We start from the raw sequence: 15,132 nt of genomic DNA on the forward strand, positions 1-15,132 counted from the left end.
TGGGGAGAGGCAGAGAGGGTGTCTGGGCTGTGAGAAGGCTTCCCCGTGGTGGACACCCCCCCGCAGGACGCCCGGTGCTGGAGAAGGGTGTTTCTCTGTCACAGTCACACCAGCGTCACACCGTTGTTGACAGAGAAAAGACACGTGGCAACAACGGCAGAGACAACACCTGTGAGCTGGGGGAAATCTTCCCCACCACGGACCTCATCTCTCCCCTGGAGTGGGGACGCAGCCCCAGGCAGCTGTGGCAGCAGGTGTGGGCCACCACCGGCATCATGCCTGCTCCTCCACCGTCATTCTCAGACATGCCGTCGTCCTCCCCATAGCTTGTGCCTGTGCACACAAAACTACATTAAATTTGGAAAAGCCTTGGTCCATATCCCGGTGCATGCAGTTGCTCCTCCTGCTCCTGTCCTGTCCCTGAACTGCCAGCATACCTTGGAAGACAACTAGTTGAGGCCCATCAGTCTGCTAAACAAGGCATCATCAGAGCTTAAGAAGACATCAGTTTTGGGAGCTGTATGAGGGAAAATGAGCACAGGGTCAACGGTGGTCAATATAACGATCATGACAAAGTGCTTGACATAGTCCCCTCAAACAAAATCAATCCCTGGTCAATAACTGCTCGAGTAACCCAAGTCTGCTTCTCTTTCCACTCACATGGGTGTCTGGAGCAGAGGGATTATCCTATACCACCTGATCCCTAGGTGGGACAAAGCAGCACACTGGGTGAGCGTCCATCATGACCTCCTCCGGCACTGCAGCCATGGCCAGCAGTTCAGATGCTCACCTGAGGCTCTGGCAGCTGAACCAACCACCTCTGTACCTAAAAATACAAGTCTTGATTATTTCAGTGAGAGGATCAGCCTGACAAAATAAGACTAAAGCTAATAGGGCCCACCCGGCCTCCAGCACAGGGTATGTCAAACATGGCCTGTGCGGAATGAAACACGTGGGTAGCAGAGAACGCCCGCGCCAGTGGCTTGGAGAGCACAGAGGTGCCTGTGCTGCCTGACAGCGCTGCCTGCAGCTGCCAAAGCCTCCAAGCCAGGCTGGTCCTCCCGCAAGGCAAGGATTGGCACCATGTGGATTTGTGACCCTTAGCTCAGCAACCCCAGTTCTGCTCTTTTCCAAGGGCTGGAAGAGGCACGCTGAGTCCCCACAAGTGACCAAAGGCTGTGTCCCCATTCACAGCTGGGACCAACCCGCAATGTGTGGCCAGGCTCATGCTCCTGCCATGGATGCAGAAGGTCCCTCCACCCATTTCCAGGTGGCCTGGCTGGCGTTACAGCAGACGCGATGGTGCCACCGGGATGCCTGTAAGTGCACAGCCGCGTCCACAGTTGCGCAGCGTAACAATAATGATAAGCCTTCCTCAACACTGCACACTTCCTCAGTAGGTCTCCTGATCTCAGCAGTCGTGACCCTGCCCTACTCTACTTGAAACTCACCTGCAAGCACAAACCACTCTAGGCTCCAATCTCATAAATCTCTTTTTTTGGCAGCTCTGCTGTCTGTATCTTTTCATATGATGACCTTCTTTGTTCCCTAGATGCACAGAATGCCCTGATTGAGAGAAAAGTCATCCACAGAGTGAGTCCTAGATGGGCTTTGCTTTCTGTCTGTGTGCAATACTGAAAGCTTCAGTGTGGGCTTCAAGGCAGTATGGAGCTGGAGGTTCAGACCAGAGAACAAGCTTGCACAAAACATAAGTGTTGATGTAGATGTACCTGACGAGTCCCCAGCTGGAGTGGACTGCAGTAACATCTTGCCCAGGCCTAGGCTGCAGGAATGCAACAGCACACTCCCTTTCTGACACAACACACTGTCTTCACAGCCTGCACAGCAGGTAACACTGTGGCAACAGTGCTCCTACGAGGCATTGAAGACAGAGATGAAAAGCCAGGATGCCTATCAGATCACTTTTGCGTGGTCCCTTCCTTGTGGCATCCCAGGGCTTTACAGGCTGTTGGATGTATCCTGGTCCTCCTTCTCAGGAGGCATTGAGGACTTTGCTAGGTGTGACGATGGTGTATCTACACTATGCAATGGAATAACACCTCTGAACGACACAAACCACAGCAATATACAACTCTATAAAGCAGCAAACACAATGACAGACATATTTTATCATGTGGTGACAGCTCATCAGAGCAGCCCTGAGATGACGGCAGGACTCAGAAAGGCATACGCAGCAGTACTTACAAAATTACAACAGCAGCAAAAGCTCTGTGCAGTGATGTGCAAACATCACAGAAAGAAAGAGTTTAGAAAAAATGAGGAGTGCTGGTTTTCCCTAACATGTCGGTCTTTCTGGTACTACTGTTCCGCACGTTTCTGGGCCGCAGAAGGGAAAAAGTGCGTGCTTTAGTCCTTTGGACCCACCCATGGTCCCCCATCAGGACCCACAGACCTGATTGCTCCAGCAGAGGAAGGAGCTTGGACACAGCTGCTCCTGCGCCCTGTTCCAGTTCTGCTGAACTAGAAACACGTGGGCTGAAATAATCCCAGCCCGTAGCCCTACCTCCCCAAGCCCCTCCTGCTTCCCAGTTTATTTCTGCCCTCTGAGCGCGAGGCGAGGCGGTGATTCGGCGGATGCTGTCAGCCAGGATCTGTTGAGGCAGTCCATGTGACTCACGCTCCCCGCGGGCTCTGCAGCGAAGCGCTCGCATCCCTCAGCCTTCAGAGTGAATGACCCTGTGTATTTCTTCGCATGTTCCCAAGGTCTAGCAGGAAGCTGTGCACTTCAGCCTCTTCTAATTTCTTTTTATCTCAGAGGGAAAAAAAAAAAAAAAAAAGAACCATTTTCAGCATCCATTTGAGTGGCTCATCAGCCTAATGCAGCTGCAGAGAGAGAGTAGCTTCCATCCGCCCTTCTTGGAGGTGAGGGCAGGGTAGGAGTGCCAGATCCTTGCAGATGCTCAGATCTGGACTGGTTCCTTTCTGAGCGTATTCCCAAGTACATGTTTACTAGGAGGGACCCCAGAGTTCATTAGTGCGCTCATATCTGAGCAACACCTCCAAACCACAGTGGGCTGCCTTTGCCTCACACGTGTCAGCATCCCTCCCCAGCACACCCCCCTGAAGAAGTCTTTGGCTCTCCTTCTGTTCATTTTCTAGCCAGCTTGGCCAAGCCTTAAAAGTGCTTCCAGATTTGGAGAATTAGAGAATAGCAGAATAAGAGGTGGTGGCAGAGACTGCCTCACTGGCAAGGAAGCAAAAGGGCGGAGAGGAGAAACCCCAGCTCCTCAACGCTTCAGCACCAGCCGGATGGTGTCAAAGTGCCTGTTTCAGCACTTTCTGGTGCTGGGAAGTCCCTCCTCCGAACTTGTCTGTATGCTTTGTGGAGGCGAGGTCCTGGAGATGAACAGCAGTAACAGTGACTCTGGCTCTGTGAGGACCACGGCTCTGGAGGGGCCACCACGCCAGCTGAAACAAGGGGAGCCAGACAGCTTCCCTGGCATGGGTCAGCTGCATCCAGCATGTCAGCAGCACTCCTGAAATCCCAGGCTAATTTTTGATTAAGAAAAGATTGATCTGGTCTTGAGAAACCTTAGGCATACCTAGACAAGGTAAGAGAATAGGTGGTAAAATGAAAATTGCAATTCTGTGTTACAAATCCAAAGACAAGAAATAATTTCAGCTTCTTTCAGATATCGTAGATTCCCAGATTAATGATTCAAGAGCTCCTAAACATCCTTTCTCCATATGAGAACAAACAAGTAAGTGTTGAAAAATTTTGGAAAGTGGCGTAATTAAATTCTGAAATGACATTTTTACATGCTTTATAGACTGGGATATCAGTGAAGCCACAAGGGCAGGAGGGGTGAAAAAGGGGTCAGTAGCATACAGAAGAGGAGCACATGCAAAGCATCACATTGGGTGGGTAAGGGCGTTGGAGAAGCAGGAGGATATATACACCTCTGCCAAATGGCATGCAGTGTCATAACAAGCATGTTTTTGACAAGCCTACCCTGGTACTTCCTTTTCTCAAGGAAAATATAATATAGAAATATTGATGTATGGGACAGAGAGAAAAAAAAAGCTTTTAGAAAGTGCCCAGCTGTGCAAGAAAAAATACTCAGCTGTAAACAAGCATCCACAAGCTCAAAACCTAGTATTTACACTGCAAGCCTTAATATTTTTGTGTAGCTCATGACCAGTGTTAGTCGTCTGTCCCCTGATGTGACTTATTACCACTTGCCCATTTTGCAGATGAATTATCCAAGAAATCTCACTAAATCTTTCTCTACGGTGCCAGAAATAGAATCTAAGGTTTGGGTGTGACAAATCTACATTGCAGTCACTGTCTCTTCTGAAGGAATATACTAACGTATCTGCTCGGCTGGATTCTTGTTAGCCATTAACCACACCCTGCTCAGAGAGCCCGGAGGATGCCAGGAAACCTGCTTGCAAGCACACCAGGGTAGCCTCACAAGAGGCTGTGTAAGCCATTTGGGGCTCTCAGAATGGATTTAATTGCATCCATGATGTGTGAGAAACATGTGTGAAACCTTCCATGGTCACTATCGAAGTCCTGAGTAAGAGCTGCAAACCATCAAAGCCCTGTGAAGTGAATTTGGCTATTCTATTAATGCTTTGCTTTTAGGCTTCGGGTGTCTGTTGCTTGGTTAATGAGTTCTGTTCCTTTAAGAATACAGGGCACCTCTGGCAAGAGCATTTCCCTGGACCTGCAGAGCTGCTGTCCAGAAATAACTGATCTTTATGCAATGAACTTTTCCAGAAAACATTTCTTACCCTGACACTGTAACAGTGGTGTTTCTTTGGGCCTGGCTGCCTTAGGATATTTTAGTGAGCTACTGAGCCTTTAGACAGCAGATCACTGGTTGGAATCCAGCCTGGCTCTGTAGTAATTAAAAATTGCTCCCAGCTCTGTGAGTCCTTCTAAGAGATGAGTTGGGGGGGGGGGGGGGGGCGGGTCTGACTTCTAGCTTAGACTTCCTAGGTACACAGGGAACCCTGCACCGTGGAGCTTCAGGACTTCCAGATCCAAGCATTGCTGCTCCTTTGCATGTGCGTTGTCAATATGCAGCGCACAGACAGTTGCGACCCACCTCTTACCGAAACCTGTGAAACCAATGTATGGAAATCCTAGGCAAATAAAGGCATCTCTGAAATCCATTTAGATGAAATGGATGGATGGACGAGCATCTGCTTGGGAGTATGAGAGCCTTAGGGTAAAAACTCTTCTTCCCACAGAGTTTGTTCTGCTTCACAGTAAATCTTCAATTTTGTGCTTTCACTCAGACTAAGAACCCAGGCACATTTTCAAAAGTAAGAAGCCTTCTTGAGATAGGAGGACCTGTCCCCATCCAGCTCTGCTCACCAATCTCTGTCCGGTGTAGCCCAAGCCAGGCTGCAGGATGGCCCTACCTGAGTGGAGATGAGGCAGGCAGGCAGTGCAGAAAGTGCCGGAAGCTTGGTTTGCTGTTTCCCTGAGATAACAAGAGCATTTATTCACCCACGCAGGCAGGCTAACAACTCACACTAAGGAGACTTAACTTCTGAATCAGAAGAGGATGGTAATGTGGAAGTTATCACATTAAGTAATTCCTACAAATGACACAATTGGAGCTGCACAAATGTTTACATTTGTGGGTATAGACCTCCTCACTTTAAGGCATAAACCTCCCGCAAATGATAGGAGTTGAAAATAAGTGACTGAGGGGGGCCAGAATTGTCCCTTCTCACGTCTCTAGCTCCTGCCGTTGATGGGCTGACCACTGAGATGAACCACCTCAGGGCTGTTCCACCGTAGCAGTTCCGGCATGCCAAAGAACAGCCAGAGCACGGCAGCATCGTTGTCACCCACCTTCCCCAAAAATATCTCCTGTCACCTACCTGACACAAAGCCGGATTTGTTCTAGTGGTTCCCGATTCTACTGGCTGTCTCTAAAAGAGGCCCCAGCCACCTCGGCTAGTGCAATGGAAACAAGTCTCGTCTCAGGGATGATCTCTTATAGACCTCTGGAACTGCCTTCGCAGCTGCCCCTGGGCCTGAGAACCAGCAGTACTCCCAGCTTTCTTACTGAGGAGTCTCTCCTTCTGCTGACCACACAAACCCTGGCATCCAAGGCTCTTGGGATCACCTCAGCCCATATTTAGAATGATGCATGAAATCTGCTGTGTCAGAGGGGGTGATAAAGCTGAGCAGACCCTGGATCCGTAGGGTCAGGTCCACTTTAGCAAACAGGCTGACACAGCAGGAGCAGATCTGTAGAGCTGATGCTGAGGACTTGGTGGCCACACTGTAAATGTCTGGGGGCTTACTTCAGACTAACCCTAGCCCAAAGCAAAGCTCAGTTCTCACAGTCCTCGGAGCACATTTGCTGTGCATCTTGCAGGTCCTTTCATCTAAATTGTTCATGTTCTTCTGATCCAAACTGAGGTGCTAATGCAGCTGCACCCTAACTGTCCAGAAACGCAGACTCTCATCCCACCCCAGTTCTGGAGGAGGAAGGGAGTGTACAGATTTGGGTAGACATCAGTTCCTAAAAGGCACAAAGACAAGGAAGGTGTTGGTGCCTTCACTTCAGTAGCAAGATGGTAACAAGAAAATGAGATGTCCGCTGCCTTGTGAAAGACTTTCTAGCCAGCATTGTCCTCACTGAGGTGACACAGCTGGAGGGGGAGCTTTACCCCTCTGACATGACCAACCCATTCCTCTGAGCACTACTCCTGCTCTACCTCCTTCCTTCTCTTCCCCTTTCCCTATTTGTGGGACCACGCTGCCGACTGGTGATGGAAGAGGCCATCACTGCAGCTGAGCAAACAGTCAGCTCTGCTACCCGTGGCTCACCCAGGGCAGCCAGTGCCCTCGTTCTCCAAAAAGTGGATTCATGCCTAGCATGCAATAACCCAATCTTAACATGCTCAGGAGAGATACTGTATTTATTCAGGCCTGGGTGCTTGGTGGACTTTTCCACAAATCAAGCACCACAACAGCAGGTTTCCATCTCCTTTTATACACAAAAATCAGGGGTTAGCACTTGTCCAAACACGCCTGTTAGATACTGGTTGGTTAGAGATTAACATGCAGTTACAATCCAGCTCACATAATGCTCCTACTACTACACATGCTCAGGGGAAGGGTCTTAACCTGGGCCGGGGTCTTTTCGACCTGTGGGTGTGTTTCTCAGTATGATAATGCAGGTAGTTCACTTTCAGGACACTCAGAAGTTAGTTTCATTGCCAAGTTCATTAACTGAAGAGTCACTTTGCCAGGTTGTCAAATAACTCATCCTCAACACAGTCCCAGACATTCTCTTTATGGTCCAGGATGTTCTGCTTATTTTCTAGGGTTTGCAGATCGACGTCTATCCTTGATGAATTTCTTATCGCTAATCAAGGTCATCTTGACCACGCTTCAAAGTCTGACTTGACCAAGCTTCAAAACCTCGTGATTCCCCCCATTTGTGCGGTACCTATCGCTGCCACCACAGTTACTAACCGCGGCTACTAGCCAACGCGAGGTGCGCTCTGTCACCCTGGACAGGTACCCCGCTCTCCAAGCACCCCTCTGTGAGCACTAGCTCTTTGCCCTTCCCCTGCAGTCAGCACCCACCCTCCCGACACCCCCTCCGGCGCGGGGGCCTCCCCACCGCCCCTCTTTCTCTGGGAGCGGGAGCCCGGCGCCTTCTCGCCCCGCAACTCGTTCCCCCGGGGGCCCCAGGCTCGCCCCGCGGGGCAGGAGGGGGACGGCCGAGATCCGCTCCGGGGGCCGCGGGTACCCCGGCCCCGCCAGGCGCAGCCGGCGCCGCCACCCCGGGACTGCCGTGGCCGTGGCCGTGGCGGTGTCTCCCGCTGCCGCCGCCGCCCGTCCCGCCCCCTGGCTGCCCGGCCCGGCGGTGCTCCCGCCGGCGCTCCCCGCCCCTCGCCCCCCGCCGTCGCCCCGCCCGGCGGATGAATGGCCGGAGCGCGGGGCCGGGGCGGCTGCCTGCGGCGGCCGGGGGGGGGACGGGGGGGAGCCGGGGGGGGTGACCGGGGGGGGCCGGCACAGCGCGGGCAGAGGCGCGCACGGCCGCGCGGGGCGCCCGTCGCCATGGCAGCGCTTGCTCCGGCGAGAGGTAAGATGGGTCCCTCCGGCCCCCGCCAACGCCGCCGCCGCGATCGGCCCCCGCCGCCGCCGACGGCCCCCGCTGCGCGCAGGGCGGCGGCGCCGCCGCCGGGCTCGGCCGCGCCCCGGGGCGCCCCGCGGCCCCGGCCCCCGCCCAGCCCAGCCCCGGCCGCTCCGCTCCGCTCCGCTCCGCTCCGCCGGGCGAGGCTCGGGGCGGCTCGGCCCGGCCCCCCGCCGCCCCTCCGGCCGCCGCGGCCGTGCCCGGAAAGGGAGCGGGGGGCGAGGGCAGCACCGGCCCCCGGCCGCATCCCCCGGCACCCCAGTTCTCTCCGCTCTTCCTTGCAATTATTCTGGGTCATCCTTCCCCCCCAGACAGACACCCCCCCCCCCCCCGCCCTTGCCTTCCCCTGAGTCACCGGCCCCGGGAGTCCCTCGCCGCCCGCTGGTGGGATGGGCGGTGGGATGGAGCGGGGGGCTCTGGCCGGGGAGCAGGGCCGGGTGAGGGTGGGCTTCCCCGACCTGCCCATCCCGCATCAGCTCCGGGTGGCTCCTCCCGGCTCCGGCAGCGGGGGGGACCGCAGCTCGGGGCGGAATTGGGCCCCGAAGCCGGCAGAGGCGGGAGGGTTCCTGCTCATGGAGGGAACAGCGTGGGCCACCAGAACAAGCCCGGTGGGAAGGGCGGCAGAAGGAGATGCTGCAAGGAAATTCATTCCTCTGGGATTATCCGGGCCGGCTGGCTTCCAAACTGTCTCCAGAGGCCACAGGCCTAACTGCAAGAACGATGGCACGGGGGGAAAGAAGATGAACCAGGGCAGAAGGAGGGCATCGCTAACCCAGTCATGGCAAACTGCTCCAAGCAGGGAGGAAAGGAGGGAAAGCCTCAGGTGGTTACAGAGAGGGTGAGAAAATACGGAGAAGCAGAAGGAAGGGGAGGGGTGGGAACTGAGCCACTAGCTCAGACCAGGGGGACGCTGATCCATCCACAGAAAGATTAAGTTTACATGTGCTCCAGTCAAGGCACGGAGCAGGCCTATACCTTCCTGGAATATACTCTTTGGGCATCTCCTGTAGATGAAGACAGGAGAGGGGGTCTGAGCTGGTAGGACCAGGGGTCACTGGCAAAGGTGAGTAGTCTCAGTACTAGGTTAAGCAGTCTCGTTTGCTGGGTTTGTAACTGTGGGGTGTCCGGAGACCGGAGCCGCTCTAGCAGAAATGCAGTGAAACCTCGTGGTTCAAGGGTGCGGGGTGGCAGGGTATTGCTGGAGCGGTGGGACGCACCTCTGGATGGGATGGGACAGGAACCGCAGGTTAAAATCCAGAGCACTGGTGGAGAAGAGCAGAGGGCCAAAGACTGGCGAGCTGGGGGAGCTGTAGGGCAGGAGCAAAGGGTGTTTAGAGCGGGTGCGTGGGGAAGGCAGGACCTGCCTGGCAGGGAGGGATGTGAATCAGGCCTTTCCTTACAGAATGGTCTTGGTGATGCTTTGGGTGGGGAGCCTGGGACAGGAGGGGCAGGGAGCATGGCGTGTCTCAGCAGCACTGGAAGGAGTTGCTGGGGGCCAGAGACCCCCCCTGAGGTATGCAGGGACTGGTGCAAATCTGGCACTTCTGTTCCCTGAAGAACACCAGGAGTGCTCTGTACCACCTAAGTCATGACAAGGTGTTTGTGAGAGAGAGAGATCTGGGGAGATAGAATGATCTTAAATTACTTTTTCTCTTTTCTACAGTGAACCTCATGCCCTGAATTGCCAAGGGAACCTTTGAAAAGGATCTTCCCCTCCCTGCCGTCTCCTTATTGTTTGCCAGCTCTGCCCTCCGTTGTGCAGGAAAGCTTGAAAGAGCAGGCTAAGCCCTGGAGGACAGCAAAAAGGACAATGTAGTTGAGGGTGCCGTGAGGTCTTGGATAGGGAACCCTCTGAATCTTGTTCCTCACCCTTCACTCTCCGCTGATGGCTCTCTGACAGCCTTGGCAGGAACCTCTACCTGGCCACGAGCGTGGCATTCGGTGAGAGGGGGATTACGCACGGCGTATGCACCACCCTCACCCTTTCAGCGGGACTTTCGTCCTGCCTCCCGTCTTCTCTGAAACTCTTGGCTGGCTCCTCATTCACTAGGACGCTGGGCAGCAGGTGCCTGCTACTACCAAACTGTTTGGCGTCCCCAGCAGTCCCTCTGTGCGTGTGGCCTTCACCAGTCCCTGCAGAAGGTGTTCCCTGAGACAGAAGGTGCCTGGTGGGCAAATGAAGTAAGGAGAGCTTTTTCTTTGGGGGAAGAGTGGAGGAGGGGGATGAAATAGATGGGGAGGAAAAAAAAAAGTGAGCCCAAGCAAGTGAGGGAAGAAGCACTGGCAAGCGTTCATGAGAAAGAGAGAGAAAGAAGGTGGAAGAAAGAAAAAGAAAGAGAACAAGGGAAAAAACAGGTGAAAAAGTTAGAACAAGGGAAAGACATATAATCAAACAGAAGGGAAAGGGAGGACTGAAAGTGAGATAGAGTTGACGGCTGCTCCGCCTAGCACCTGGTGGCAATGCCTTGAGGAACTCCTCCAGCGTGCAGACACCTCGCATCGCAGCAGCAGCAGATGAGGAGGGACGTGGCTCCCCCAGTGCGGTGTCCCACTTGGCCTCTTACAAAATCCCAACGGCACGGACAGAGCGCAGCCTAGCAGGGGTGGCAGCATGGGGGACTCTGAATCAGAGTCCACCTTGCACAACAACTCACTGTGGTGGCTGGCATGTGGGATGTTGGCCCTGTTGGCCAACTCTTGGATTATCCTCAGCATCACGGCCAAACAACAGAAACACAAGCCCCTGGAGCTGCTGCTATGCTTCCTTGCTGGGACCCACATCCTCATGGCAGCAGTACCCCTCACCACCTACGCGGTGGTGCAGCTGCGGCGTGAGTCCTCTGACTACGACTGGAACGAAAGCATCTGCAAGGTCTTTGTCTCCACGTACTACACCCTGGCACTGGCCACCTGCTTCACAGTGGCCTCCCTCTCCTACCACCGCATGTGGATGGTGAGATGGCCAGTCAACTACCGGCTGAGCAATGCCAAGAAACAGGCCCTGCATGCAGTCATGGGTATCTGGATGGTATCGTTCATCCTCTCCACCCTGCCCTCCATCGGCTGGCACAACAACGGCGAGCGCTACTACGCCCGTGGCTGCCAGTTCATCGTCAGCAAGATCGGGCTGGGCTTTGGTGTCTGCTTTAGCCTCCTGCTGCTCGGAGGAATCGTCATGGGCTTGGTGTGTGTGGGTATCACTTTCTACCAGACCCTGTGGGCACACAGAAGACGCCGGCGGTGCCGCCATCAGAGGGCAGAGGAAGCGTCATCCTGCTCTTCATCAGCACACACCACTTTCAATGTGCCGGCCATTGTAGTGGAGGATGTACGAGGCAAAAGGAGGTCTTCACTGGATGGCTCTGAGTCAGCCAAGACCTCCTTGCAGATGACCAACCTCATCAGCGCTATTGTCTTCCTGTATGACACGCTCACTGGGGTGCCTATCTTGGTAAGTAGCAAGCTCTCCCTTTCCCTTCAGAGTCTGCAGTTAAACTAGACTTCATTTCTCTCAGGTTTTAGAGAAGCAGCTCTGTCGTCTGTCCACGAGCCACAAAGTTGCCGCATCTGAATCTGTGTTATTCTGAGGGATGGTTTTAAAAAGATTGCAGTAATTCTCTTACCCTTCCGCAGCAGCATTTTTGTAAGGCAAGTCTAAGCCTGGGGAATACACACCACACAGCTAAAACCACTGTGAAAGTTTTAAGTGGCTAAGAGGAGAGGAAATTATTCTGTAAACTTACAGGGGGATCTACCTTTGTAAAAACAATGAGATATCTGTTTCTCCAGTTTGCTTCTGGAGAACTGATACACCAGCTTTAAAAGCTGTTGCAGGCGGTTTTCTTTTTCCTTCTGCTTGTATGGTCATAGTCAGCATTCAGGTTTTGGCTGGCTGGAGAGCTGGGGTAGTTCTCAAAGGAAACCATTAAGAGAACAGAGGCTTAGTCACAGCTTTTTTTTTTTTTCCAGTGGCTGTGTCCTTTGTTAGCACCTATTTAGCTCCAGCTCATAATGAGTGCGGGGAAGAAGGGATGCTAACACCATGTCTCATGTTAGAGATATGACAGCTCGGAATATGTTCCAGCACACCTGAGGCAACACCCCAGGAACAGTTTTTCAAAGGGGCACGGGGTAATTACTTGACAGATCCTTTGTAGACAGATTATGTTCTACTACAGACTGACTCCTGTTATCTTTCTCCCTTGATCCCCCACTTCTGTCTTCTTTCTCAGCGTTGTTTCTCTCTCTTACCTTGAAGGTCGTGAGCTTTTTTAGCCTGCGTTATGATACGGCCCCCACCTGGATGGTCCTGGCTGTGCTCTGGTGCTCCATGGTGCAGACGCTGCTGCTCCCCTCCTTCATCTGGTCCTGCGAGCGCTACCGAGCAGATCTCCGCACCGTGTGGGAGCAGTGTGTGGCTATCATGTCTGAGGAAGATGGAGATGATGGTAAGCTCCTCACCAACCCCCAGTCACCTTTTTTCACTAACCCCCTCCCCAAAAGAGTACAGAGGAAAGAGAGGTCTGCCTTGGGAAAAGGACCCAACGGCACTAGGAGTGGTGTTGTGGGTGGCTAGGTGGGATTTACATTATAGCTTGGAGTCAGCAGCCATGAGAAAATTTATTCTGGAGAAGGCTGTGCCACTCACTTGCTGCCTTAGGACTCACTATCATCCAGGAAGAATTAGTGCAACATTCTTCACAGTAGGTAGGAGAGTAGAGACTGTGTGTACAGCTGCCAAACCACAATGAAAGCAACGCACCGGGCCTCAGCCCAACTCGCTAATCCAAACGTCCGAGTTGTGGCAGTGAGTGATTCAGAAGCGAGACTGAAGAAACAGGGCAGTCTCTGGGTACTTTAGTGCCGCTGCAAGCGGAAAGACAAGGTCCTTGTTCAGAGGTGAGCCCTGACAACGCTCCTCTTCTGGCTGAAAAGTGTTGACTGCGGTTCCCCTCTTTGCCAACAGATGGTGCGTGTGATGATTATGGAGATGGCAGGATCTGCAAAGTGAGATTTGATGCGAACGGTGCTGCAGCTGTGAAGCGGGACTCCCGGGACATCAAGCTGCTACCCATGCACCACATGTTGTTGCCCCAGGACAAGGTGCACTACCTGCAGGTGAGCCAAGAGTTAGCAGGGGCGGCCCTGCAACCCGCTTCCTTCTCTGTCAGTCTCCCACGCTTTTGTGTCCTCTTGACTCTCTTCTCTGTGAAAGCCTCAGCTACTCCCCTCCTGTTCTATCTCTTCGAGTGTTCCATCACCTGCCTCCTCTGTTTTCCAGGTCCCTATCTCCCGGAGAATGTCACATGATGAGACTAACATCTTCTCCGCCCACCGCTCCGCTCCATCCTTCCTACACAAGTGGTCTTCATCTGACGACATCCGCATGTCCACCCCCCGCAAGCCTGGAGGCCCCGGCTTCTTGCCTCCTCAGCTGCATGACTACCAGCACCGCCGGCGGCCCCCAGAAGATGAGCTGACGACCCTACGGCAGTTTTTGGAGGGGGGGCTGATGCCCCGGGGCTCCAGCTCCAGCGCCTGCTTCTTCCGAGATGAGATCACCACATTTATCGACGAGACGCCACAACCCACCCCAGCCTGCAGCCCACGGCACTCCCGTCTCCCGCTTGCATCACGCCGCGATCGCCGCCTCTCCCTTGGCAGCAGAGAGGAGGAGAACGCCGACCGGCCACGGCGCTGCTCCTTGGCTGGCAACGAAGCCTGGCATCTGCACGACGAAGAGCAGGCGCCGGGTGAAAGGACCCTTGAGGCCTGTGAGGCACAGACCCTCCCGGATCCCAAACTATGAGAGACAGCATCAAAAACACTCAATGCCATCACGATTTTTAAATAAAACTTCATGTTCTCTTTGTCCTGGGACCCAATCACTAATTTGCATTCTCATCTTTCTCGCCAGCAGGCAGGAAACACGGCACCCCACGCTGGTGGGGGAAAAAGAAGTGGGACAGACCGGCAGAAGGGAACTCGACGGACTGACTGACAGCCTGTGCCTGCTCTCAGGTTACAAACACACCCACCGCTGCCACCACCGCCACTTGGCACCCTCGCCAGTCCTGTCCCTTTGTGAACTCCACCCTCGCATCCGCTCTGCCCTAGGAGACAAGGCAGATGCAGAATGGTATTAAAATTCTATATTTGGAGTGTCAATCGTGTGTCTGTTTTTAAAATAATATATTAGTAATAATTTTGTTTCCATAGAAACAAAATGACTGGCCCAATGTTTAATGAAGCTTCACAGGCTTCTGGAAGGGAAGTGCGGAATGTGCGAGGCTCCTTTCCTCCCTCTCCATCCCTTTCTTGTCAGTGCATCTGGAAGACAGCAGATGCTTAGCAGCCCAGGGAAGGGAACGAAGCCCACAGAGGAGTTGTCATGGGAGACTGGGCTGTCCATGTCAGGAGAGACTTACGCTGCCTACAGCTAAGTAGCGGCGGCCGCTGTCCTTTCTAATATCGCTCAGCAGGAGGTACTGCTTTGAGGCAACCCCAGGCTTGAAAACAATTCTCTCCAAAAAGGCCCTGACCTGTAACATCTCATGTCACTGGTGCAAACCGGTTGATTCCAGCGCAAACTTTGTGTGAAACACGACGGCCCAAACTTCTCACCCAAACAGGAAAGCTGGCAGAGCCTTCCAGGCAAAAGGTCCCTGACTGCCCACGCCGCTGAAGCTGGGAGCGGTGAGGTCTGGAGCAGGCTCCTGTCCCGCGCAAAACTCTTGGAAGGGAGGTGCAGAGGTAGCGTGTGGGAGATGGACCGTCTCCTGGCCGGTGCTGGCTGTAGTCCCAGCCACAGGCGAAGGTTTGGCAGGGCTGTGAGGGAGAGGTAGCCCTTCCCCTCCAAAGCACTTCTCCACGTGATGGGACTTGGTCTACGGACTGTCAAAGCATGCCTCGTCCCCGGCGTGGATTCTGACCGATTAACCATGACCTCTTAGGAGGCGTCTGGCTGGAGGGGTGCGGGTGACCCGCACCACGG

The 15,132-nt window shown here is 53.9% G+C and overlaps 1 protein-coding gene across 1 annotated transcript; it reads left to right on the top strand.

Moving 5' to 3' along the window:
* The first annotated feature begins 7,994 nt into the window (after window positions 1–7,994).
* Window positions 7,995–14,306, top strand: GPR162 (G protein-coupled receptor 162). Its single transcript, XM_074854721.1, has 5 exons — window positions 7,995–8,087; window positions 9,802–11,589; window positions 12,397–12,586; window positions 13,105–13,256; window positions 13,420–14,306. The coding sequence occupies exons 2-5, from the start codon at window positions 10,750–10,752 to the stop codon at window positions 13,945–13,947; spliced, it is 1,710 nt and encodes a 569-aa protein (XP_074710822.1). The 5' UTR covers window positions 7,995–8,087; window positions 9,802–10,749; the 3' UTR covers window positions 13,948–14,306.
* The last annotated feature ends 826 nt before the right edge of the window (window positions 14,307–15,132 follow it).

This window comes from Strix uralensis, chromosome 2 (assembly GCF_047716275.1).
Source record: "Strix uralensis isolate ZFMK-TIS-50842 chromosome 2, bStrUra1, whole genome shotgun sequence".
Lineage (NCBI taxonomy): Eukaryota > Metazoa > Chordata > Aves > Strigiformes > Strigidae > Strix > Strix uralensis.